At 45.4% G+C, this 25,000-nt stretch overlaps 1 protein-coding gene and 1 long non-coding RNA gene across 7 annotated transcripts in view; one reads left to right on the top strand and one right to left on the bottom strand.

Annotated features, from left to right (window-relative positions):
• LOC135093369 (NHS-like protein 3) overlaps positions 1-6,266 on the bottom strand; it is a 26,336-nt gene extending 20,070 nt beyond the window's left edge. Inside the window, exons 1-2 of the mRNA XM_063992618.1 lie at positions 4,882-6,266; positions 2,593-2,701 (exon numbers count right to left, since the gene is read on the bottom strand). Coding sequence (XP_063848688.1) covers positions 2,593-2,701; positions 4,882-5,076 — 304 coding nt within the window. The 5' untranslated portion in view covers positions 5,077-6,266. The remainder of the gene's footprint in view (positions 1-2,592; positions 2,702-4,881) is intronic.
• LOC135093371 (uncharacterized) overlaps positions 1-25,000 on the top strand; it is a 95,622-nt gene that overhangs the window by 11,641 nt on the left and 58,981 nt on the right. The window contains exon 3 of one of the 6 annotated variants that reach the window (XR_010263330.1): positions 10,972-10,993. The exons of 4 other annotated variants lie outside the window; for them this stretch is intronic. This is a non-coding gene — a long non-coding RNA (uncharacterized LOC135093371). Of the gene's footprint in view, positions 306-10,971; positions 10,994-25,000 lie in introns of those variants that run through there. One more of the 6 variants, XR_010263328.1, reaches the window with a different exon arrangement.

Here is a 25,000-nt window from a genome sequence, read left to right as displayed (position 1 = left end):
AATAGGATGAAGATGGAAAGAATAAGTATGAAGAACGAAAGTGTGAGTAGGAAGGATAAGAGAAGGTAAGAAGTATTAGGAAATAGAATGAGGATGAAAGGAAGGAATGTAAGGGAGATGATATGAGGGAATAGGAATTGTAAAGGGAACGGGATAACGAGGGGAATAAAGAAAATAAAAAAAAAAATATAAGGAAGTGTGGGAGGAGATATGAGACAGTGTGAGGGAGAAACTGTGAGAGATAAGGCAGGGATAACTATGAGTGACTAGATTGCAAGGCTTATGAGGATCAATTTAAGTAAGAATAAATAGCAGCTGAAGCCAGGCAGTCTTTGTAATGGAAATCGTGTTTGTAAATTGAACACTAACTGAAGAAACAAAATGGAAGAGGCAGTGTGTTGAAGGATGAACCGATGAATGCTGTTTGTTGTGTAGACTGATAGTTCAATAATTTAACAACACACGAACACAGGGGAAGCTGCGACAAGCCAGTAGGCCTATACGTGGCAATCCCTGTGTAAAAGAGGCCTGTTTGAACCCACCTGTCGTCCCGGTTCATGAATTTGTCTAGTCTTAAAATTCCTTATTGACTCGGCACGGTTACTTGATGGTTATAGACAGGTGGTGAGATAGATATGCCCAGACGGCGATAGATATGGACAGGTAGATGAGAAAGTATATAGATTAATAAGTAGGATAAATTTACTATCATTTAAAGAAGATGTTAAGCTGGATTCCCTTCCTCTCTCGTTTTCTTTCCTCGGCCAGGTACCCTCAGGCGCTTCTCATTTGGCTGATATATTAAATTTGTTATTTTATCATTTAGGCGACTGTTTGTTATATAATTTGGGTGACTGTTATATAATGTGGGCAAAAATATACAAAGAACTAAGAGAAAAGAAAGAGAAAGGTGGGAAGGAGGAGCCTGAAGGTAACACTAACATACAAAGACCCGTATTCAGAATCGCTTTGCCCTCTTAACATGATTATTTTCAAAGGTTACCTATTATTCAGGTTCCCAAGACTATTTCTCCTTAAAATAATGTAGAGGTCTTCTTAATTTGTCACTAGAACCTCAGAAACACTCTTAATAACCACTGTAATTTAAACTAGAGCCTTTTGAAAGTAGTGGAGGTTCTCATGGTCCAGACATGACTAACGCAAAAAATGGTCTGTCATTGGAGGGTTGAAATAGACACGGTTGAAGTAGTCACGGAGGGTTGAAATAGACAACATACCCCGCCTTCATTCTTCGTAGCCACGCACAAAACGCCTGATCACCATTCGGCTCATCTCAGTAATGCAGGAGGCAGCTGTGTGGCGAGTCTTTTCGCCTTATCCCCCCCCCCACTTCACTCAAATTACCCGGCGTCACTTGCCATCCTCCGTTTTCTCTCATTAGAAATACGTAGATGCGTCAGATGTTTTTGATGAGTTCTGCTCTGTCCTCCCATCGTAATGTTATCCTGTTTTATTTAGTTTTGACACGTAGATTATTATTAGTACGTAAGCTTAATATATAATTTCACTATTCAACACCAGTAGATCTCCTGTTTTCCGTTTCTTTTTTTCTTTTTTTTACCTTTTTATTTTTCTCTCACTTGGAATAACTAAATGCTGAGGACTTTTTGCTACATCCTGTTCTGTCCTCATGGCGAAACACTCTCCTGTTTTCCCACACGTACTTTATTATGATTAATAGTGCGGGGTTATTAAGTGCATAAGTCCTGGATCCCCGTGTTTTGCCTCATTTGGGACACGAAGGTGCGTCAGTTTTTGTCGGATGCTGTTCTCCTATCCCAGCTCGCTCCTGAGGTAGTTCAATAAGTACCTTTGTTATTAAAGACCAATATATCATCTTGTTTCTATTCCTTGTGTCTATACAGAAAGTTGCTGGAACCTTCATTTTGTTTCTGGGCTGAGTAGAATTTCTTCTTTTACTTAGTTGTCTAAATCCATTGTGTGGTAAATTATATGTGGATCTTGGTAAATATATAGAAGGTGGATGTTTAGTGAATAGAGAGAGAGAGAGAGAGGAAGATATGTTGGACGTTGGTAGACAAATAAACGAGAATATATAGATGAACACTGATGAAGGGATAGATGGATAGGAGCAGATACAGTGATACGCTCGTGTGGATTAGACGAATGAGTGGGATTTGGTGATGGAAAATGCACGGGATGAAACGGAATGAAGCACCTTGTATATTTGCATTACACATATGATTATTTATTAAATATGTAGTTACTTATTTATTTAGTTCTTCCGTTAGTTAGTTATTCTGTTAGTTCCTGTTTTCTTACACGTAGATTATCATGTTTGCTTTGGCTATGTAAGTATTTGTTTATTTAATATTTAGTTACTTATTCACTTCGTTAGTTATTTCGTCAGTTCATCAGTTAGTCAGTCAGGCAGTCAGCCATTTAGTTAATCAGTGAGTTAATTATTTTTTTTTTTTTTGTAAGTTTAGAAAGTAAAGTCATGCTCAAAGAAAACGATGATACTTGAAGCGTTACTAAAATGAAATCAAGTGCTTAATTTTCATCCCGTGTTCTCCCGCCACCCGAGCACTCAGGCAGGTGCGTCCTTACTGCGGTCCAGGGCGTGGGTGTCCTCCGCCGGGTGGCCTCGTCTGCGATTTGCTGTCACGATGATCTTGGCTGGGCGGTGACCCTCCAGCACGCCATGGTGACCTCGCCCCTGCAACACAGTCAGGGTCAGAGAGAGAGAGAGAGGGGGGGGGGGCTACCTCTGCATACACTGTTGTGAATATTTTTTGTTGTCTCCCTCGTTATCTCCACTTCTTCCATTTCTCCACTCCCTCCCTTCATTATTTATTTATCCCTCCACTTCTGTCCTTCACTATTTATTCATGCCTCACTTCTATCTTCCACTGTTTTCCTCCTTCCACTTCCACGCTCCACCATTCGTCCATCCCTTTACTTCCTTCTTCCATCGTTTTTCACCTCTCCACTTCTACGCTCCACCATACATACGCTCTTCCCTCCACTTCTACCCTCCACCATGCATCCATAGCTTCATTACCCTCTTCCACCTTTCTTTTCGTTCTTGTATTTCTACCATCCACCAGTCGTTCATCCCTCCAATCCCGTCACCTATTCTTCCTTCACTCCACTTCCCTCCACACGCATCTTCCATAATTTTTCCCTCCACCATTCGTTCTTGCCTTCATTCCTGTCCCCTATCCTTCCACCACACGCATCTTCCACTATTCACCCCTCCTTTCGTACCCTTCTGGTCCCTCCACACACCCCCTCCACCCTCAGATCCTGACAGGTGGCGGCGGCTCTAGTCTGTGGCTCTCTGGGGGTGACTCGCCTCATTAGCCAATCAGCCACCTGGAGCCGCGTGACGTCACAGGGCGCGTCGTGACGTAATTATGGTTATTTTCTGAGCGTCTCCCCTGCGCCGCGGTCATTGTTATTGAAAAGACACGCATGGCACGGAACGGTAGAGGGGGAGTGCCTATGTGGTCACTAGTTTTGTAGGGGTTGGTTCTGTGGACGCGCCACATTGTATCAGTCAATATTCAGGAGTTGAATAATCTCCAGTTATTTGTGAATTTTGTCCTTTAGCAATGAGAGGCAGAGGGTGGTGTCTGTGTGTGGTTAGTAGCTTAGTAATTGTTGCCTTTGGACATGCATGCGTTTTTTGTACTGTGGTGGACAGGGAGAGAGTAACCTTCATTCACTTCTGCGTTTTGTCTTTTAGCAATGAGGGGCAGAGGGTGGTGACTGTATGTGGCCAGTAGCTTATTAATAGTTTCCTTTGGCCACGGTCACGATGTCGTACCGCTTTGATTAAGAACAGAGGAATCTTGAGTCACTTATGTGTTTTGTCTTTTAGCACAGAGGGACAAAGGATGGTGTCTGTAAGTGGTCAGTAGTTTACTAATAGTTGTCTTTGATGGAGCCGTGTAGTCTTCAGTCATTCCAGTGTTTCTTTTCAGTAATAAGTCCTCTGATGTGCTAAGGTCCTGTTAGTTATTAGGTCGTGTGAGGTAATTTCAGCAGTTCAGAGGGCTTGGGATTGAGTAAAGCGTTCATAACTTAGCGGGGGATGAGTGTGGTGGATTACTCAGCTGTTGACCACGACTTCGTATCAGGGAGGCATGCATGGTACTTGTGTTCGACCCATGAGAGATTGTATTGCGTTTAAAGTGTTTTTATAGGCCTAAAATACCTTGTGTAATCGATGAAAAATATACCAGACTAAAGTATTGACTATGACTATGAAATCGGTCATAACTTTTATATTAGACTAAAACCAAAGTATTATTTTCATTTAGTGTCAAATAAATTTCAGTGATCAGTCTCTTTCTTCATACTCTTCGTACATGGGCGCTTCTTTTAGCACCGCGGAAGACTCGACCTTCTGTTACTTAGCCTGCAGCCGCCACTTTACATACGTGCTTGCATTACTGAAGGCACATAAATATTTAATGCCGAGGATGCCCCGCAGGTTGAGGGAAGTAGGTCGCGGAGTGAATCTCGCGACCACCAGGTAACATTTGTGTGAGACTGTTCTCGTTGCGGCCACGACTTCCACCTGTTATCTCTCTCTCTCTCTCTCTCTCTCTCTCTCTCTCTCTCTCTCTCTCTCTCTCTCTCTCTCTCTCTCTCTCTCTCTCTCTCTCATTCTCGTTTCCCTTCTCTTATTCCTTGCTCTTTCACTTTTATTTATCATCTTGTTTGCTTATCCGTTTCGATTTCTTACATTCTTAAGTTGTATTTGAGGAAATTATGGTTAAATATATAAAATCTGGCATATAAATCAAGTTAATTGGTCTACATTTTTTTTTTCATGTTTCTACAACTGATATTTCACACAACAAACTACAGAGAACCTGAGCCACACACCTCCACGCCGTCTGTGCTGTTCAGGGCTCTTGACTCTGCTACGGTGTTCTCTTCGTGTTCCTTCTCTTCCTCTTCCACCTTCCCTGGCGTAGTTTCTAGCTCCACTTCTCTCCCTTCCGTTACATTTTCCACCGGCTTCCCGTCCTCCGTGGGGTGGGGGTCGCCTTCCTCCATCAGTGCCTCCCGCCGCCTCATCCCGTTGTGCGCCACCTGATGATGTAATTGATTTCCTCGGTGGCGGGTCGTGAGTCGCCGCCCTCACAGCAGCGCGGGATGGGACCGTCACCTCATCGCGGGGGAGAGGACGGCGAGGGAAGGATTGGCGGGTACCGGAACAGGGATGAGTAGCAATCAGTGTGAGGCGACCTTGATGCGGCACTCAGTCACTCCTAACTCCTGGATCACCACTGAACACTCTCCTCATTTGGGTGACTTGCACGATTCATCACACTTTTCAATCACTACTCTCGTTTTTGTATACAGTCAATTGGTATAGTTCCATGTACGTGTTTTATAAGTACTCGCGTAGCACCTCGACCACCACTACTGCTGCTACTACCGTGGTTCACTACAAGGCTAGCAGTGTGTACCCTTGGATGTACAGCAGCGCGTCCCGGAGCTGAGCGCGGCGGTGCGATGACTGAGCTCAGTGTACAGGCCCGGGGGGGAGGGAAGACAGGCCGACCCCAGCCTTCCTCTTCCCTCAGGTAACCAGGTAATACTCCACTACCGCCACCACCACTGCCACCACCGCTAGTCCCACGCCATATGCTGTCACGGTGCGCGCCTCCACGCCCTCACCGCGGCCACCTGTCTTCAGTTTTTATTCACGTTCTATTATTTGCTTGTGCGTTAATGCACGTATGCACACACACACACACACACACACACACACACACACACACACACACACACACACACACACACACACACACACACACACACACACACACACACACACACACACACACACACACATCTGTGCACGAGTTTATATGCTGAGATTAGGACACGTATCTCAGCGTATATAATAAATGAAGAAAACAGAATGACGTACACACACACACACACACACACACACACACACACACACACACACACACACACGTGGTGGGTATACACGTGCGTTTGAACAAGCACGCACTCACTTACTAACGTGTTTGCACTTGACCTCAGACACACACATGCAGGCAAACGAGACTAATTAAAACTACACCCGAGGCACGCACGCACGCACACACACAGACAGACAGACAGACAGACAGACAGACAGACAGACAGACAGACAGACAGAGACAGACAAACACACACACACACACACACACACACACACACACACACACACACACACACACACACACACACACACACACACACACACACACACACACACTTAGCTTCACTCCAACGCCTGATAATGGATATCTCTCTCTCTCTCTCTCTCTCTCTCTCTCTCTCTCTCTCTCTCTCTCTCTCTCTCTCTCTCTCTCTCTCTCTCTCTCTTTATATCACCGTATCTGTAATATTTGAGTGTAACAGAGTAATGATAAGGGTTCAACGGGTTTCGATCCCTTGGTCCTGCTGTTCCTGTGTGTGTGTGTGTGTGTGTGTGTGTGGAGGTTGAGGTGGAGGGTTAGTTTAGTCACGAAATGGATGGTCAGGGTGGTGGGGAAAGGGCGGTTACTCCCACGGGGCTGCCAGGTAACGGGACGTCCTCTCCCAGCTGAAAGAGAGAGAGAGAGAGAGAGAGAGAGAGAGAGAGAGAGAGAGAGAGAGAGAGAGAGAGAGAGAGAGAGAGAGAGAGAGAGAGACTTCCCTTTCTCTCATTCTCTCTCTCTCTCTCTCTCTCTCTCTCTCTCTCTCTCTCTCTCTCTCTCTCTCCTCTGTACTCTTCTTTTCTCTTCTCAATCTTCTCTTCTTTCCTTCTTTCTATATCCTCTTCTTATTCCCTCTCTATCTCTCCTTTCTTTACTCCATCTCCTCTTTTTTCTCCCCTCTATCCCCTCTTCTTTTCCTCCCTCCATCTACTCTTGTTGCCTTCCCTCTATCTCCTCTTCTTTTCTCTCCTCTATGCACCCTTCTTTCCTCCAGTATTCCCTTTTTCCCTCCCTTCCATCTCCTCTTCTCCCCTCCCTATATCCAACCATTCTTTCCTCCAGTGTCTACTCTCCCTTCTCTCTCCCCTCTTCCCTCTCACTACACTCTTCTCTCCTTCCCATTACCACCTTTCTATCCACTGGTCTCCTACTCTCCACTCTCCCCTTTCTCTCTCCACTCTCTACTCTCCCTCACTCTCCTACACTCTCTGGCTTGACACTAGTTATTCACTGCAGTAGAATGGTTTCCTTTACAAAGTGATTGATAAGCGAAGGATTGAAGGAAGGGAAGGAAGGAGAGGGGGGGACGTTTTTGTGGAGTGCGTAAGGAGACTGACGGGAAGGAAGGAAGGAGAAAGTGAAGAATGAAGCAGGGAAGGAAAGGAAGGAAGGAAGGAAAGAGAAAGTGAGGAATGAAGAATGGAAGGAATGAAGGAAGGAAAGAGAAGATGAAGAATGAAGCAGGGAAGGGAGGGAAGGAAGGAATGATGGAAATATCTCGTTGGGAGGAGTAAGTTAAGGCAGGGAGGCAAGCAGACAGGTAGAATACATAGATGGGAGGATGGTAAGGAAGAAAGACAGACAGGCAGGCAGGCAGAAGAGGTGGATGAATTAATGGAAGGAAGGAAGGAAAGTTAGGCTGGTGGAATAGATGAATAAATGAATGGATGAATGAGTGGAGAGAGAGGCGAGTAGACAGACAGTGTGGAATAAAACGAAAGCAAACAAGCAGAAGAAACAAAAAAAAAAGCAGGCAGGCAGGTAGACAGGGACGACGGAAGGAAGAGAAAGCAGGGAAGCAGCAAGACAGGCAAGACAGACAGACAGGGTGGAAGGAAGAGAGGTGGAGCGTAGTGATATTAGCTTACTCTGCAGCCCTCACAGTCTCTCTGCCTCCCTAGAGTCACCCTTATTTGGCCTCGATCGCTGCCAGGGTCGCAGGGAAACGCCTCTTGTGTGCTTTAAAAGTTGGCAAACCCGCGGTGCCTTAAGTGGCGTCCAGGAGGAGGCGCGGTGTGCTGGGACGCTTGGATAGGGAGGATAGGTGAGTATAGGAAGTGTCTGTCTGATGGCTTCTTGCAGCTTTCCTTGTTTTTCTGTGTTGTTAAGTTGTGAGTGGAAAGAAGCTTCGGCAAAGGGAATTGTCATGGGAGATATTTCCGTTCTTGTGTTCTTAGATTTTTTTTTTTTTTTATTGGAAGGTAATTGAAATTTTCTAGAGGGTATTTCGTTATTTTTTTTATTTATTTATTTATTTTTTTAGGAATTCATTTTTAGATAATTGTAAGAACCACTATCTCGAGAATCTGTCGTGTTTTTTTTTACGTACTTGTGTTTCGAATATTTTTTATTGATATTAGAAGGTAATTAACGTTTTCTTCGTTTATTGTTAACTTCATTTTATTTTGGTGGCATTCGTAAAACATTTTCAAGTTAGCATTTCTTAACATTTTTTTTTTTTTTTTTTTTGTGGTCATGGTACATTCAAATTCTGTTTTAATGAAGGAAATTAGAACTGAGAGTTTTAGTGTATTCATTAAATGGCTTCGTTCACTTGTTTATTCACTTCCAACAATAATAATAATAATAATAATAATAATAATAATAATAATAATAATAATAATAATAATAATAGTAACAATAACAATAACTAACAAACTAATATTACCTTCCCTATACAAAAATAAACTAGAATTAAATTATATACAACTGATCGAATTAATCATTTTAGGGGATGAAGTGTAAAGACTCGTATTTAAGGAAGAAAGGAAGTTTTAGGGAAGACAAAAGAAGCATGAGGAGGGACTGGAGTGAGTGAAAGCCGCGCAGGACACAGGACACCCAGCAGTTGTGTTTGTCTTAGCTTGTCCTGACGCGAGCCGAAAGTTCATGAGAATAATTGATGAAGTGTTGCAATTAACTCCTCTGTATTGTTAGTGACAGGCAGGAAATGACCGGGGTTGTTGTTGTTGTTGTTGTTGTTGCTGCTGTTGGTGTTGTTGTTGCTTAGGTTGTTGTTATACTGGTGGTCTAGATGGCGGCAGTGATGGTGGCGATATATTAATGGTGATGGTGGGCAGAGTGCTGTTGGTGGTTATAATGATGGTGATGATAGAATGATACTGAAACTGCATTGCTATAGTGCTGGTGATGATGGTGCACTGACGACGGTAATGGTGATACATTGATGGTGATGATGGTGAACAGTCTTGGCGGTGGAGTGATATAGATAGTGCAGTAATAGATAATGGTGATTGATGATGATAGTGACAACGTTAGGAAGTATGCAAAGAAATGTGGCGGTGATGGTGGCGGTCGTGGCAAAAAAAAAAAAAAAAAAACGGAAAACGGGGAAAAAAAGAGGAAAAAGGGAAAAAAGAAAACAGGAGTGATAGCTGCGGCAGGAAGTATCCATCCTGCCCGGAAAGTGGCGGCTGATAGCGTGAACTGCCGCTTTGTTTGCCTGTCTGTATTTTTCACGCCCCTTCATCACCCCCGCCGGCGACACGGAAGAGGAGGAGGAGAGGAAGAAGAAGAGGCATAGGGGAAGGAAAAGAGAAAGGAGAAAGGAAAAGAAGAGGAAGAAAAAGAGGAAGAAGGTGAATAAAAAGAGGAGTAAGAAGAAGAAAAATAAAAATAAAAAGATTGGTGCTGGAGCAAGATGATAATGGACAGCAACAGCAACAACAACAACAAACAGTGGAGGGCCTGGAAGAGAAGGAGGAGGAGGAGGAGGAGGAGGAGGAGGAGGAGGAGGAGGAGTGTTTTGTTGGTGGTGTTTAAAGGCTCGTGTATTTTGTTCAATTATTCATTCGAATACATACTCTTTTGCTCTTGAGGTGCTGAGACGACACTAGGAGGTACACACGCCCGCGGCAAACACACACACACACACACACACACACACACACACACACACACACACACACACACACACACACACATAGCGGTAGTGTTATCTTCTTATATTAACACGTATTCTTTCTTTACAGTTTCCTCTTCGTTCTTTTTTTTTTACTTTTCTATGTATTTCTCCTTTTACTTAAGATTTTATTCTCCCCTCTCGTCTCTTTCAGTGTTTCTGCGGTACGAATTTACCAAGTGCGCTAATTTGTTGTAGAATGTTCAGTAGTTTCTTTCCCTTGCAGTTCATTTATGTTCTTACGTGACTCCCTATAACTTTTTTTTTCTCCCTCTCTGTTCTCTCTCCCTTCCTTACATCTTAATCACGTCCCTTCGTCATCCTTACTTCGGTTTTGTTATTGATTGTTCATTACATCATTTTCCTTGTAGTTCATGTCTTCCGTGACGTGACTGCCATTTTTTTTTTTGTCTTCTTTCTCTTCTCTCTTCCTCGTTCACGTCCTAATAATGTCACCTCTTCATTTTTACTTGTTATTTATTCCTTCATCTACTCTCTTTTGTTTTCTTTACCTGATTTTTAATGTTTTTGTCACTTACCTTCTTTTATTCACTCATCTCTTCATCTCCGAATTTTCATTTTTTTTTTTCACTCTTCCTACTTCTCTTCGCCCGTCTCCATCACTTCCATCCATCACCCTCTCTTCCCTTCTCCCTTTCACTTTCCTCTTTTCACCGTTTCCTCCTACATTTTCTATTCGTCACCTATATCCACAAACCTTTTCTCCCTTTCTCCCTTTAAATTCCGCCCTCTTTTTCATCATTCCTCCCTAACATTCTTTTCATAATTCATGTTTATCATCCTTTTATTCTTTGTTCATTCATCTTTCCCATCTTTGTCTTCTTCGCCTATATCTCCATTCTCTCCTCGACTCTTCTTGTCTCCCTCTAACTTCCTCCCTTTTCACCTTTCTCTTCACCTATCTTCACCATCCCTCCTCCTTTGCCTTCCATAAAGTCTTCACTTCCTTCCCTTTTTTTGCCTTTCCTTCACATCTTTCTTTTCTTCACTTATCTTAACCACCCTTCTTACTTCCAACTCTTCTCTTTTAATTCATCTATTTACCAGCAGTTCCTTCTTATCCCGCCACCACTGTTCGACTCTTGACCAGCAGGGGCACAGGAAACGCAGGTAACAGTGCAGGTGTTTATTCACAGAAGGTGTGAACAGAAGGCTGGAGGTAGGTGATCTCTCGGCGCCAGGCCGCGCACTTCAACTTAACACTTATGACTGAAGCCTAGCTCGTTCACTCATACACGTATTCATGCCTCACACAAGTCTCGCTCATTCACTCGTTCACACAACTAGCTAACAACCACACACCTCCCCCGAGACATAAGGAAGATTCCTTATCTTTGTTATGGCTACCGTAACACATGAAACAAAGTTACAATGATTGAAGTACAGAAAACACGGTACATATACACAAAACAAACACAGCGTACAATGAACACGTACGACTAATCGTAGGTGCTACGGTGCCACCGCACCTGCAGTCGTCTCGGCTCCCTACGCTGTCGGCTGCTTCGACGCTCTGGTTGCTCTCGGCCACGGTGTACCCCGTTACCCTGATGCTCCGGGCTGCCGGGATGGTGGTGTTCCTCGTGACCCTGATGCTGAAGCGCTGCACCGCCATGAGCGGTGTGCTGCTCGACAGGAAGGGGAGCAAGAGGTCTGTGTGGGCGTAGGTGTCTTCTATTACGCCACATCACGCGACCGCTGCCCATCTTGATGAGGTAGTCTCTCCTTCGCCCAACAGCCACGATGACACCCAGGCGATCCCAGAGGCCTGTCGTGTGATCTTGAACGTCGACGTGGCCACCGAGGTGCAGGAGAGGAAGAGTACGGGCGGACGCGTCGTGGCGAAGTTTCGCTTTCTTCCTCAGTCGCTCTGCCTTGGCGTCGCACTCATCAGCAGCGCGCTGCCACTGCTGAGCGTATGAGCGATGATGAGCCGGGACACAGGACCTCATAGGATGACCGAAGAGGACTTGTGCTGGTGATCGCCCTTCCGCCCTCGGAGTGTTGCGCAGTTCCAGCAACCCGCGAGCGAACGCATCCTCGTCCAGGTGTCCCTGCTGTGTGGTCGTGAGGATCAGCTTCTTCACGGACTTGACCGCTGCCTCGGCGTGACCATTGGAGCGTGGATAATGAGGTGAAGATACACGATGCTCCACCCCCCATCGAGCCAGGAAGCGCCGTACCGATGAAGAAGTGAACTGCGGTCCACCGTCAGTCCTCAGGAGAACAGGCACGCCCGTGTCGGCGAACACACCCCGAAGGACACGAACGAGCTGATCAGCCGATGCTGGACGTGAGCATGCAGACACGTGAGGCCACCCAGACAAGCGATCTACATACACGAGGTATGTACGGCCTGCTGCGTGGAAGTAGTCTGCAGAAACTGACTCAAACACCCTGCTGGGTGTGTCCGTGTCCTGCCAGAGAGGTTCGTTGGCTTGGCTTGGTAGGAGTGGACGGCATAGTGAGCATCCAGAAACGACGTTCTCAACGTCTCTGTCCATACCAGGCCAGTACACCGTTTGTCGGGCCCGTCGCTTGGTGCGCTCCATCCCCTGATGACTGTCATGGAGTCGCTCTAGTGTTTCTCGGCGGAGGCTGTGGGGAATAAGAAGCCTCGGCCCGTAAACCACCAGGTCGTCGTCTACGGCCAGCAGACTGCGCACCGGCCAGTACGTACGCAAGCGGTGATCGAGGTCGTGGCAATGATCAGGGAAGCCCTCGATGATGACGTTCTTGAGCAAGCAGTACTCCCCGTCTCTTGCTGCTGCGGCACGTACCATTTCCACAGTCTGATCCTGGAGTGGTGCTAAGCGGACGCCGTCCTCATTGGTGGCAGATAACGCTGAGATGACCGCTGAGTGGAGAGGGTCGAGGTCACCAGAAGTAGCAGCATCCTCTTCCCCCACTGGGTCCTGTACTGGAGCACGTGAGAGGGCGTCGGGCACACAGTGTGTCGATCCCTTTTGCCAGCTTGCTGTGAAAGAATACTGAGCAAGCTTCTCCCTCATGCGCTGCAGCCGCAGGTTCTCTATTTCTCCCAACAACTTGCTATTGAGGAGAGGTATCAGCGGGCGGTGGTCGAGCACTAGATCGAAGTGAGGGAGTCCTTTCAGGTAGGTGCCACATTTCCTGACTGCCCAGACGATTGCAGCCATTTCCAACTCTATTACTGCATAGCGGCTCTCTGTGTCTGTAACAAATCTTGACCCGCATTGCACCATCTTCCACTGGTCACTGTGCTTCTGCAGGAGAACGAATCCAAATCCGTGCATCCTTGAGGCGTCAGTCTGTAGCATCGTTGGTAATGATGGGTCGAAGTATGCCAAGACAGGTGGGCTGACGAGACACTGTTTCACCTTCTCAAACGCCTCTTCATGGTTAGGAGACCAGCACCAACTGTTCTTCGGGCGTAAGAGATCTCTGAGGGGTTGTGCAGCTGCAGCCACAGCAGGAGAAAAGCTTCCAAGCTGGTTTGTAAGACCCATGAATGATCGTAAGTCGGTGATGTGCTGTGGTCGTGGGAAGTCAGAGATTGCCTTAACTTTCTTTGAGTCTGTCGTGTAGCCTTGTCCAGAAACAGAGTAACCACAGTAATCTACCACTCTTTCCGCGAATGTAAACTTCTGTGGGTTGAGAGTGATGCCGTGCTGGTCACACCGCCGCACAATCTGAATGACATGGGCTAAGTGCGCACTGTAGGTGGAGTCATAGGCCAGGATGTCGTCCACGATCTTGATGGTGTTAGGTATGTCGCCGAGAGCTTGGTCTCCTCGACGGTTATACTCGTCTCCAGACGAGACGAGACCCATAACCGCTCGCCGAAACTTGTACCGACCCCAAGGTGTTATGAAGCAGGTTAAATCCTGGTCTTCTTCTCTAATGGGGACTTGAAAATACCCCATCTTGGCATCAAGAGTGGTGAACCAAACTGCTCCGGTCCCGATCGAGGCGATGGCGTCATGAGGTGAGCGCACTGGATACACGGGCCTCTTCACGTAACGGTTGAGTCGTGTCAGGTCAACACACAGCCTTACACCAGATGTCTTTTTTGGGACAGGCACGATGGGGTGGCACCATGCCGTAGGGTAGTCCACACTCTCGATGATTCCCTTGTTAAGCAGCTCTTCCAACTGGCTCTTAATTTCTTCACGCCAATTGTAAGGGATTGTACGAGATGCTGTTACGGCGAAGGGTCGAGCGTCGTCTGTCAACTCGATGGCCATGGATCCACCAGCCATTGCACGTAAACCTTCCTTTGCTTCGAAGACGCTGGGAAAGGCCTTGATCACAGCAGCAGCGTGCCCCGCACGCTGCTGTGGCGTAGGGTCGTAGGAATGAGGCCAGCTGATCACTTCTGTGGGCGTAGATAGAGGTGGCTGCGAGGCGGTCGGGTACTTGATGGAGCTGTTGCCGGTGTGCTGTTCTTCCCTGCGTAGCGGTCGGATTTGAGCCGGAAAATCTTCGGGGAGGATTCCGAGAGCGATGGAATCGTACCAGCTAAGCAGCGCCCCCTTCACCTCCTTCACCACGCTCACAACAGTCTCAGCTTCCCTGTCGCCCAGTTGCAAGTGCGACGAGAAAGTTCCTACACAGGTGAGGGGGTGATTACCGGCAGCATAAAGTCCATCACCATCAGCGGGCGCCAAGCTGGAGGGCGGGATTCCAAGGAGTGTTGCCGTGTCGAGGCCAATAACGGTCGTTTCGGCCCCAGAGTCAGGAGTCCACGTAATCTTGTCTCTTCCAGCGGGATGTGTGGCGGTAATGAGCACCTGGGGCGCAGGTCGTGCCGTCACCGTCTTTGTGTATACGCCTGATAAGAGCTGGTATACACTGGCACTGGCTCCCCGCCTCGGGCCTGCACCGCGATGAGGAGAGACAGTTGAGGAACTCCTCGAAGCTCCTCGTCGTTTCCTCACTGTCTGCTGACATACACTCGCAAAATGCCCTCTTTTCCCGCAGTTACGACACACTTTATCTATTGCCTGGCATCCCCTTTTGTCACTGCGACAATCTTTGCCACAACGATAACAGCCCGTGGGGCTTGAGCCCCCGAAACTGCCCTTCCTGTAGTTCGAGACAGCGTTCACACCATGGCTCGAAGAGTGAGAGCCGCCCCTTAGTACTGCACTACACTGGTTAGCGCTCTCTGATGCTCTGCAAATATCTATGGCGTTTTCAAGGGTGAGTTTCTTGTTTTCCAGCATGCGTTTCAGAGCCACTTCGTCTCGTGTCCCAACGACAATTCTGTCACGCAGCTGATGGTTTATGCACTGGTCGCAAAAGTCACAGAAATTGGCGATTTCCTTAACAGCACATAAAAAGTCGTCAAAACCTTCTTGCGTTTCTTGCACGCGGGAGTAGAAGTCTCTTCTATCCATGATGATGTTGCGCTGGCTTCGCAGGTACTCACACATTGCATCGAGGATGGTTCTTAACTCCGCGTCTCTCGGTAAGCTTATCCCGTAGCGAAGTGTACGGGTCCACTCGTCGTCTAGGACAGCAGCGAGTGCCGCCCTCTGCTCAGCCAGGGAGAGACAGTCTATCCTGGCGAGGGTTACGTATCCTTCAAACTTATGGCGCCACGTGTCGAACTCACGTAAAGATGCTGACGCCGTTAAGTGAGGAATGATGGTGGCGGACGTCGGGAACCTCGCGCCCTGGGTAGACGTGCTGCGGGCTGTGGTTTCGCCTTCATTGCTCGCCGTGGTGCGACTGGGAGCTTGTGTCCCCACTCTCTCCAGCAGCTGGGTTAAACGCTCCTCGCGAGCCTGACTCTGCTCCGACTGTCGCGCTAGCAGAGCCTGACTCTGCTCCGACTGTCGCGCTAGCAGGGCAGCCAGCGCCTCCAACTGCTTCTCCATTCTGCGCCGTACCCACTGCAGCCTTGTCCTGATCCTACTCACTGCGCCATGTTCGACTCTTGACCAGCAGGGGCACAGGAAACGCAGGTAACAGTGCAGGTGTTTATTCACAGAAGGTGTGAACAGAAGGCTGGAGGTAGGTGATCTCTCGGCGCCAGGCCGCGCACTTCAACTTAACACTTATGACTGAAGCCTAGCTCGTTCACTCATACACGTATTCATGCCTCACACAAGTCTCGCTCATTCACTCGTTCACACAACTAGCTAACAACCACACAACCACCATCACCACCACTCCGCCCCACATTAAAGACAAAGCCCTTGATAATCACCGTGGGAGTTCTCACCTGCTGCCCGCCCCACCTGACTGGCTGAGGCGGTCACTAGGCCCTGATTACCGTTGGGGCGCTCCTGCTGGCGGCAAGGAGCACAGGTATTAATTATATTTGTTCACCTGTTCGCCTTAATGGAGCGCGTTAAGGAAGTGTGTACACCGTGAAGAGTGAACCCACGCTTCTTCTTTTGTTGCAGTGGTGAATGAAATGATTTTTATTTGTGCAGTCAGTGGAGTCAATAGGGAGTTGTATAAGATGGTTAGATAAGTTTATGGGTGAGGAAGATAGGTAAGGATATGTAGGTAGCTTTGTTTTATACAGGGACTGCCACGTGTAGGGAGGGCTGATGGCTTCTTGCAGCTTCCCTTGTCTTATTATGTGTTTAGTTCTAATCTCCACTGTCTCTTCAGTCTTCGCTATGTAGTCTCTCTCTCTCTCTCTCTCTCTCTCTCTCTCTCTCTCTCTCTCTCTCTCTCTCTCTCTCTCTCTCTCTCTCTCTCTCTCTCCTTAAACATCTCGTCAAACTCGATTACAAATTCTAGTGGAAGATATAGTTTTGAAGGTTTTCCATACGTCTAGTGGTACTTTAACAAATATTTAACACTGTTAGTAAGGAAGACACTCGTGCGACCGTCTACTCATTTTTGTGAGCTTATGAAAGCAGTCCTTGTGAGATACCAGCACGTTTAAGAATACAGGTCAGTGGATTACAGGGTGTGGTTATGTGGAGAGAGAGAGAGAGAGAGAGAGAGAGAGAGAGAGAGAGAGAGAGAGAGAGAGAGAGAGAGAGAGAGAGAGAGAGGCATTTACAAAGAAGAATTCAGTATGGCTATGTGAACATATATAGATATGTTAATGCCTAGAAAAAGAAGCGAGGCAGTGTATGAGTGTTAGTAGATGGAATGGATATGTAGCTGAAGAATCTAGAGGAACGAGAAGAAACAAGGACTGAGGAAGGAAGAGGAGTGAATGAGGAAGTGAGTGAGGCGAGGGCAACACTCACCACGTTGCAAGAAGAAAGAAAGAAAAGGAAGCCATGAATGAAAGGAGTAAATGTCCACTTTATGAAGAGGAAGAGGAGGAGAAAGAGGAAGAGTATGAGGAAGCGACGGTGAAGACAGTGCAAGAGTAAAGGAAAAAAAGGAAGAAAAGAGTAAATGTCAGACTTTATTAGGAGGAAGAGGAAGAGAAATAGGAATAGTAGCAGTAGTAGTAGTAGTAGGAGGAGGAGGAGGAGGAAGAGGAGGAGGCAGGTTACAGACTCCCTTTCTCTCCTTGTTAGTGTGTTCAGGAGGCCAGGAGACTCCACCAGACGCTGCAGGAGGCAACTTGGGTGGAGTTTAGGGCTGAAAACTGGTTCACGGGTTTTAGAGGCTGGAGTGGGCAGCGGGCGAGTGGCTGAGTGGCTGAGTGGCTGCTTCATGGAGGGTGATCGATGATAACCTCTCGGCCGCCGCTTCCGTCTTCCTCTTCTGACGATTTTTTGGACTCCCTCACCTCCTCCTCCTCTTCCTGGTGGTGGTGGTGGTATTGGGAAAGAGGTCAAGGTGAAGATTACAGTGATGGTGATAATGATTGGTGATTGTAAGCGATTGGATGCGGTGAAATAGACTCATTCACTTCCCTTCAATGCAATCAGGCTTTTAAATGTAAGACAATAATGATACTTACTTCTTATATCTGCTTGTAATCCTTATTCCCTTAATCCTTATCGTTTTATCTCTCCATCCGTATCATTGCGAACTGCACTCATATATTCGCTGATATGTAATAAACACAGCTAATACTCACTTTTAATAATTGCATAATGGACATTTCGTAAATTGTATAAAACTATCTTCGTGTACTTGTGTAATTAGCCTGGTTGTAATTCCTGTAATTAATATATAGCATACAGATGTTTTACCGCGCCGCTCAGGAAGTACAGCCCTTGCGTAATGTATGTAATGGAACTTTTTCATTGTTGGAATTGCTGTTTTGTTGGTGATGAAATGTGCAGGGTGGTGGTGGTCCCTGTAGTGAAGGAGAGCCCCTCGCCTTCTGCCTTCCTTCCCCTCCATAACACCTACTACTACTACTACTACTACTACTACTACTACTACTACTACTACTACTACTACTACTACTACTACTACTACTACTATTACCGCCACCACCACCAGCTAACCACTACCTTAACCCTTTCCCTACCCTCACCTCTCTCCCCGCCACCACAGTCGAGGCAGCGTGAGGCAAGGGTTGTGGCGTGAAAGGGCGGGGGAGTGTTGTCTGCTTCGCCCGCACATCTGTTTTAACTTCGACCTCCGCTGCCTTTTTCCCCTTCAGAGTTACTGGTAATGGCGGCCATGTGGGTGTTGCTACGTTTTTTTTTTTTTTTTTTGTGGGGGAGGAAAGATTAACACCTTCATTTTTTTTCTTTGGTTTGTTAGCGTCTTGTTTGTTTCTCTTGATTATTTGTTAGTAATTATTATTGTTTTTTTTTTATGGAGATGACATCTTGATATTTTTCCTTTAGTTTGTGAGGGAATTGTTTATTTTTCTTCGTCTCTTTTTATTTATTTTATTTTTTTTTTTTGTGTGTGTGTATATGGAATTGACACCATGCTATTTTTTTTTTATTTTTCTTTTGTAAGTGTTTTGTTTAATCTTATTCGACTTTCTTATTTATTTATTTTTTTAGAGTTATGAGGTTTTCCAGACACCTATTATTTGTTTTCGACTGTTTTTATTCATTCTGACATATTTTTACGAAGGATTGCGAGCGTCTTTATTCAAGTCTTTATTAATTTATTATTCACTTTCCAAGATGGTGTTTATAAGCATTTCCATTATTATTTCTTTTTTTTTATTTAGTTATCAGCACTTTCATTTAATTAGTACACTATGGAATTGTTTACGTCTCTCTCTCTCTCTCTCTCTCTCTCTCTCTCTCTCTCTCTCTCTCTCTCTCTCTCTCTCTCTCTCTCTCTCTCTCCTCTCTCTCTCTCTCTCTCTCTCTCTCTCTCTCTCTCTCTCTCTCTCTCTCTCTCTCTCTCTCTCTCTCTCTCTCTCCTCTCTCTCCTCTCCTCCTAAGACTTTATTTATTTTAGTATCAAGACACCTCCAGAACAAAATTGGCCTTGTTTTTGTTCTGTTTTACCTATGATAAACATTTTGGGAGCTATATTTTCTTTATTCTCAGTTCCATTTTCTTTCTTATTTGCATGCATTGTGTGTGTGTGTGTGTGTGTGTGTGTGTGTGTGTGTGTGTGTGTGTGTGTGTGTGTGTCCTTAACCAGTCTCTTTAAAATGTAAATAGATAAATAAGTAAAAAAAAAAAATTCATAGGTGTTGATGTGAAGCAAAGTTACCTATAATTTTCCTTTTCTTCAGTGGTCTAGATTCTGTTAGGAGACAAAATCAGTGTTCTTCTCCCTCCCCTGCCGAGGTGGCTGTGTTCTAAACAGCGACCTCAGTAGTGCCTCACACAGCGGCATGACATGAAGCGTTTGTCTGTTGTAAATGAAAAGCTTATAATGAAACGTTTTATATTGTATTTGTGTTTTTGCATCTTGAGAGAGAGAGAGAGAGAGAGAGAGAGAGAGAGAGAGAGAGAGAGAGAGAGAGAGGAGAGAGAGAGAGAGAGAGAGAGAGAGAGAGACTAAATGGAGGGAAGGAGATAGTTATGGGGTCCTAAAGGGAGCGAAGGGTGTTTTCACGCACGTATGCAAAAGTTTTGTCCCACGAAGCGCCATAAACATAAACCTTGGGAACACCTGGCCGTCGGAATAACACAGCTAACACTGCTAACATTTGCGCCATCAGAGTAACATTAACTCCCTCCGTGCATTGGGTTTTAATCTATGCAATTTTACAGCGAAACAACGTAATATAATGATTTGCTATACTGAATTGGCCTTGCTTGCCTTTGAAGCAGGATATAAAAAATTGAGGGCGATTCATTAGCACTGTGAATTGTTTATTGTTGATTCGCACTGTCACTGAAGGACTAAATTGGGCGTGTGGTTGTTAATTAATCTGCTTTAGTTATTACCTGTGTGTGTGTTTTTTTTTTTTATTGATAAGAGAGCACAGGTAAATTTTACGGAATATTTTAACTGTTTTCTCTACCTATTATTTTCAGACATCTGCCCTTCAGCTCTTTCTTCCCATCATCACTCTCTCCTCCCCGTTCCTTTCTCATCACTGCATCACCATCCGTTCTCTCCCTACTCTCTCTCGCTCCCTTATTTAAACACCCCCTCCTTCATTACCTCCCCATCATCATGCGTTCCCTATCAACACCTTCCGCTCCTTTCCCGTCCCTTCCCATCAGTGTATCACCTCCCCTTCTTTCCCTATGCATGATTCTTCTTACTCTCTCCCCTCTCCCTCATCAAACTCACACTAACTTCTCTCAGTGCACCATCTCCCACTTCCTCACCTCCCCCTCTCTTTCCCCTTCATAAAAGGAGTTCCATACACGACGCAAACAAGGTCCCTCCAAGCATCCAACGTAACCTAACATAACATAATGTAACATATTCTAAGGTAATTTAACCCAACCTAACCTAACCTAACCTAACCAAACAAAACAAAACAAAACCTAACCTAACCTAACCTAACCTAGCCTAACCTAACCTAACCTAACCTGACTTGACCTGACCTGACCTGACCTGACCTAACTTGACGTAACCCTCGATTTTCTGAACCACCAACACCGCAGAAATAAAGGAAAAAAAAAATTATGCACTTCCCACTCGATTCATGCAATTTTGACTGATATTGACTACCACAGACAAAATTGGTGTTTGCAAGCTCCCTACAATTTTTTCCCCCTTTATTTGTTTCCCCCTTTTTTCCCCTCTGTTCTCTCCCTTGCATCCTCTTCCTCCAACGTTCCCTATCCCTTGTCTCCCTCTCCCTCTCTCTCTCTCCCTCTCCCTACTTTTCCTCTCTTTTTTTTCCTTCCTATTTTTTTTCTCACGTCCCCCATCTTTCTTTTACCCTCTCTTTCCCTCGCCCTTATATCTGTCTCATTTTTCCTTTCTTCCCCTCTTTCCAAGTCTCTCTTTTTTCCTCTCTTGTTTTCGCTTGCTTCTCTTCTTTTCTCCTCTCTCTCTCTCTCTCTCTCTCTCTCTCTCTCTCTCTCTCTCATCTCTCTCCTCTCTCACTCTCTCTCTCTCTCTCTCTCTCTCTCTCTCTCGTCCCAAACGCTACATTTACTGCATAATTTTATAAATTTTGCGTTCCTCTATGGCGGTCTGAGCTGGCCAGTCGCCTTGCAGTTATTATTATTGCTTTTGGAAATGTCCTTTTTTGCCCTTCCCTTTTTATTTAGTCATTGGCCGCCACGTCACAGGGTATCATGACTCGTGGCCGGATCCGGGTACGGTTGTGGGCAGTCTAGGTGTGGAGTTGCTGGCTTTTTGGTTCGTTTCCTTGGTTTGATTGTGATGTACAATTCATAATACTCAAAGGTGTGGAGTCTTTATTAGCATCCACAAGAGAGAGAAGGGAATAGGAAGTATAGATTTTGCAGCTCCTTACCTGTGTAATGTTCGAGGTGCTGCGGGTCACTAAGAAATGCCTCAGTGGTCAAGGTGTAAGGCAGGGTTTGCCAAATGTAGTGAAAAGATTAATAGAGAATGGGTGTTATTTTATTTATTTATCTATTTATTTATTTTATTATTTATTTATTTATTTTGTGGTTAGGGGCTTTGTATGCCTTCCTATTGTTTGTTTCTTCTTGTTCCCTCTTCATTTATACCTTTGTCCCAGTTTCCTCCTCCTCTTCTTCCTCCTCCTTCTAGGTCTGTTGCTGTTTTCCTTCGCATTCCTCCCTCTCTTCCTCAAGTATATTTATCCCACATCCATCTCTACATTGCCCCTTCTCTTCTCTTCCTGTCCTCTGCTCTTCCCGTCTCTTTCTTCTTCTCGCTTCCCCATTCCCTCATCTCTTATCCCCCATGTCCCGAATTCCTCATCTCCGCTTGTCCCCTCTCTCTGCACCGTCCAGTCCCCGCCCCAGCTTCTCCCTCTCCCACTCCTTCTCCCTCTTCCACTCCTCCCGCAACTCGAGGACATGATAAAGCAGTAAAGTTTTATGTGATCGAAGTGAATTGCCTTTTAAATATTAGATAAGAGCGTGACTTTAGTGCAGGTGTGAAATACATGCATATGTTAATACATGGAAGGAAGGAAGGAGGGAGAAAGGAGGACGAGGATGTAAAAAGTGCTGTGTTTGATAATGAAGTATTGTAATTTTTGTTTGTTCGAGTGTGTCTTTTATTTTCAATTCATAAGTGTATTGGTTTCTGCTCTCTCTCTCTCTCTCTCTCTCTCTCTCTCTCTCTCTCTCTCTCGTCTCTCTCTCTCTCTCTCTCTCTCTCTCTCTCTCTCCTCTCTCTCTCTCTCTCTCTCTCTCTCTCTCTCTCTCAATTTTATGATGTGTTGTTAATTGCGGTCCTCTAGGTTGTGTGTGTGTGTATGTGTGTGTGTGTGTGTGTGTGTGTGTGTGTGTGTGTGTGTGTGTGTGTGTGTGTTGTGTGTGTGTGTGTGTGTGTGTGTGTGTGTGTGTGCGCGCGCGCGCGCGCGTTTGTATGGGTGTGTTTAAGTATGAAGGGAAATTGGACTACAAAAAGAAAAGAAAAGGAAAAGAAATACATAAAAAATAATTTGAATCCCGCTCGCTCACTCTAAAAAATAAATAAATAAATAAATAAATAAATAAATAAAGTTATTCAAATCGGGTTAGCCAGTTTTAGTTCCGCATGTGTCTTGATACTCTTCTCCCGTGTGTGTGTGTGTGTGTGTGTGTGTGTGTGTGTGTGTGTGTGTGTGTGTGTGGTTATATGCGAGTGTGCGTGCGTGTGCCGTGCAAATATGGATCAATAGAACATTCTCCTTTTCTAAGTAGGAGGGTAATTTTCAGTAAAATTGTACGCACATTTACCTAAGCGAACACTTCTAAATGACATAGTATATCTAAGCACGAGGTAGATATTTTGTAAGAGTGATATTGAATAAGAGTATATGTCAAGGTAAAAGGGATATTTTTGATGATGAATATAGGTCCATTAATCATACAAATTTTAAGGTCAAAGAGTTTATCACGTGATTATATGATCAGTTTTTTTTTTTCTCGTCCTCCACCAATAGCATGCATCCTAAACCACAAGGCAGCCAATCACGTCCATGCTTTCCCAGACATTAACCAATCACATGAATCAGAGGGAGCGTTCACCAATGACATTTAGGGACAGTGAAGTTTGCGAAGCTTAATAATTAAGTGACCTAATGAAACTAATGAATGAGAAAAAAAAACTAGAGAACTAATGAATGAAGAGAATGAAAAGAACAAGAAACCGAAGGACATGAATGAGAATTAGTAGTAGATCCGATGACCAAGTTTGGGAGGTGAATGAATGAGTAAACTACACTAATGAATTAAGGAACTAGAAAACTAATAAATGAGAGAAAGGAAATAACAGAAGATGAATGAGAACCAGAGACACATACGAGAGTCGAATTGAGGAGCTGAATGAATTAATGAATGAAGAAAAAAAATTAATGAATGAGTGAAAGAAAAGAGGAAGAAGCTAAAAAAACATGAATGAGAATCAACAATAAATAGGAGAATCAAATTGGAGAGCTGAATGAACGAGTAAACTAGAGAATTAATGAATGAATAAACAAAAAAAAAATAATGAATGAATGAAAGAAAAGAGGAAGAAATTAAAAAACATGAATGAGGAGCAGTAGTAGGAAAAATATGAATGAGAGCCACTATCATTTATGAGGGTCAAATAACACTTGGATAGTAGTGAGGATAGTAAATCAGACACTCGTGCAAGTAGTAGTAGCAGGAACTAATAATTACAGGCCAGAAGGTACCAGTTTACGAGCTCAGACCGGAGGGGGAATGGAAGTTTATTTAATCTAGCACACGCGCACACACGGACAGACGGCGAGGGAAGGTGTGGCGGCGCTGAGTCTCGTAACATTTAAATGCGATGAAATAATCCCATTTATTCCATTTTTTTTTTTTTTATGTATATATTCTTGCAGTATGTGTGTGTGTGTGTGTGTGTGTGTGTGAACGTTATTCCCTGTCTAATGTAATGTGTGTGTGTACTACATCCGCGGATTATCACACACACACACACACACACACACACACACACACACACACACACACACACACTCTCACACACACACGCTTCCCTTATGGCGCTAATGTACACGGCATATTACCACGGCATAGACTTGTGTACGTTATGATTATGACAAACATTAACTTCACTAGTCCCGAGTAGCCATAGTGAGGGGCAGGCTGGACTAAGGCAGGGGCTTTGGAGAGACTGACAGGGTGTTGGGCTAGAGAATTGACCTTGGGTTGCAGGTGGAAGTAGAAGACTGACAGTGCTTTCTGGAGCAGAGAAGACAGCAGAGAGTGTTGGGTATGGAGTGTGGCAGAGCTAAGAACGTTCAACCCTTGGACGGGAAATGAGGCTGGAAAGGAAACGCAGGTGAGGATGCAGACAGAACTGCAGGTGGTATTGGGTATGCCTACCGTGGATGTGTGGATAGGTGTGGGCACAAGTGGATAGCGGACATTGCTACCCCTGTGATTATTTGGGGTCAGTAAGTGGCAAGGTAGGGACAGTGTGGAGGAGAGGACTGGAAAATGGCGGTGGTGATGGTGGTGAGCAAGGCCTCGGTGGTGGTGATGACAGTAATGGACAGCAGGTGGATGTTGTGGCGCCAAGGGAAGAAATGGATGGAATTTGGTGCATTTGCGGTGGGTGTGTGGAGCAATTCGTCCGTGCGAGGCAGCGAGTCTCATCAAGTCCCCGGCCGCACCACCAGTCCAGTCCAGGCCCTTGCCTCCACATCTGG

This window comes from Scylla paramamosain, chromosome 42 (assembly GCF_035594125.1).
Source record: "Scylla paramamosain isolate STU-SP2022 chromosome 42, ASM3559412v1, whole genome shotgun sequence".
In the NCBI taxonomy this organism is placed as follows: domain Eukaryota; kingdom Metazoa; phylum Arthropoda; class Malacostraca; order Decapoda; family Portunidae; genus Scylla; species Scylla paramamosain.
Note: the sequence above shows the minus strand (reverse complement) of the source record. Positions and strands in the feature narration are given on the sequence as shown.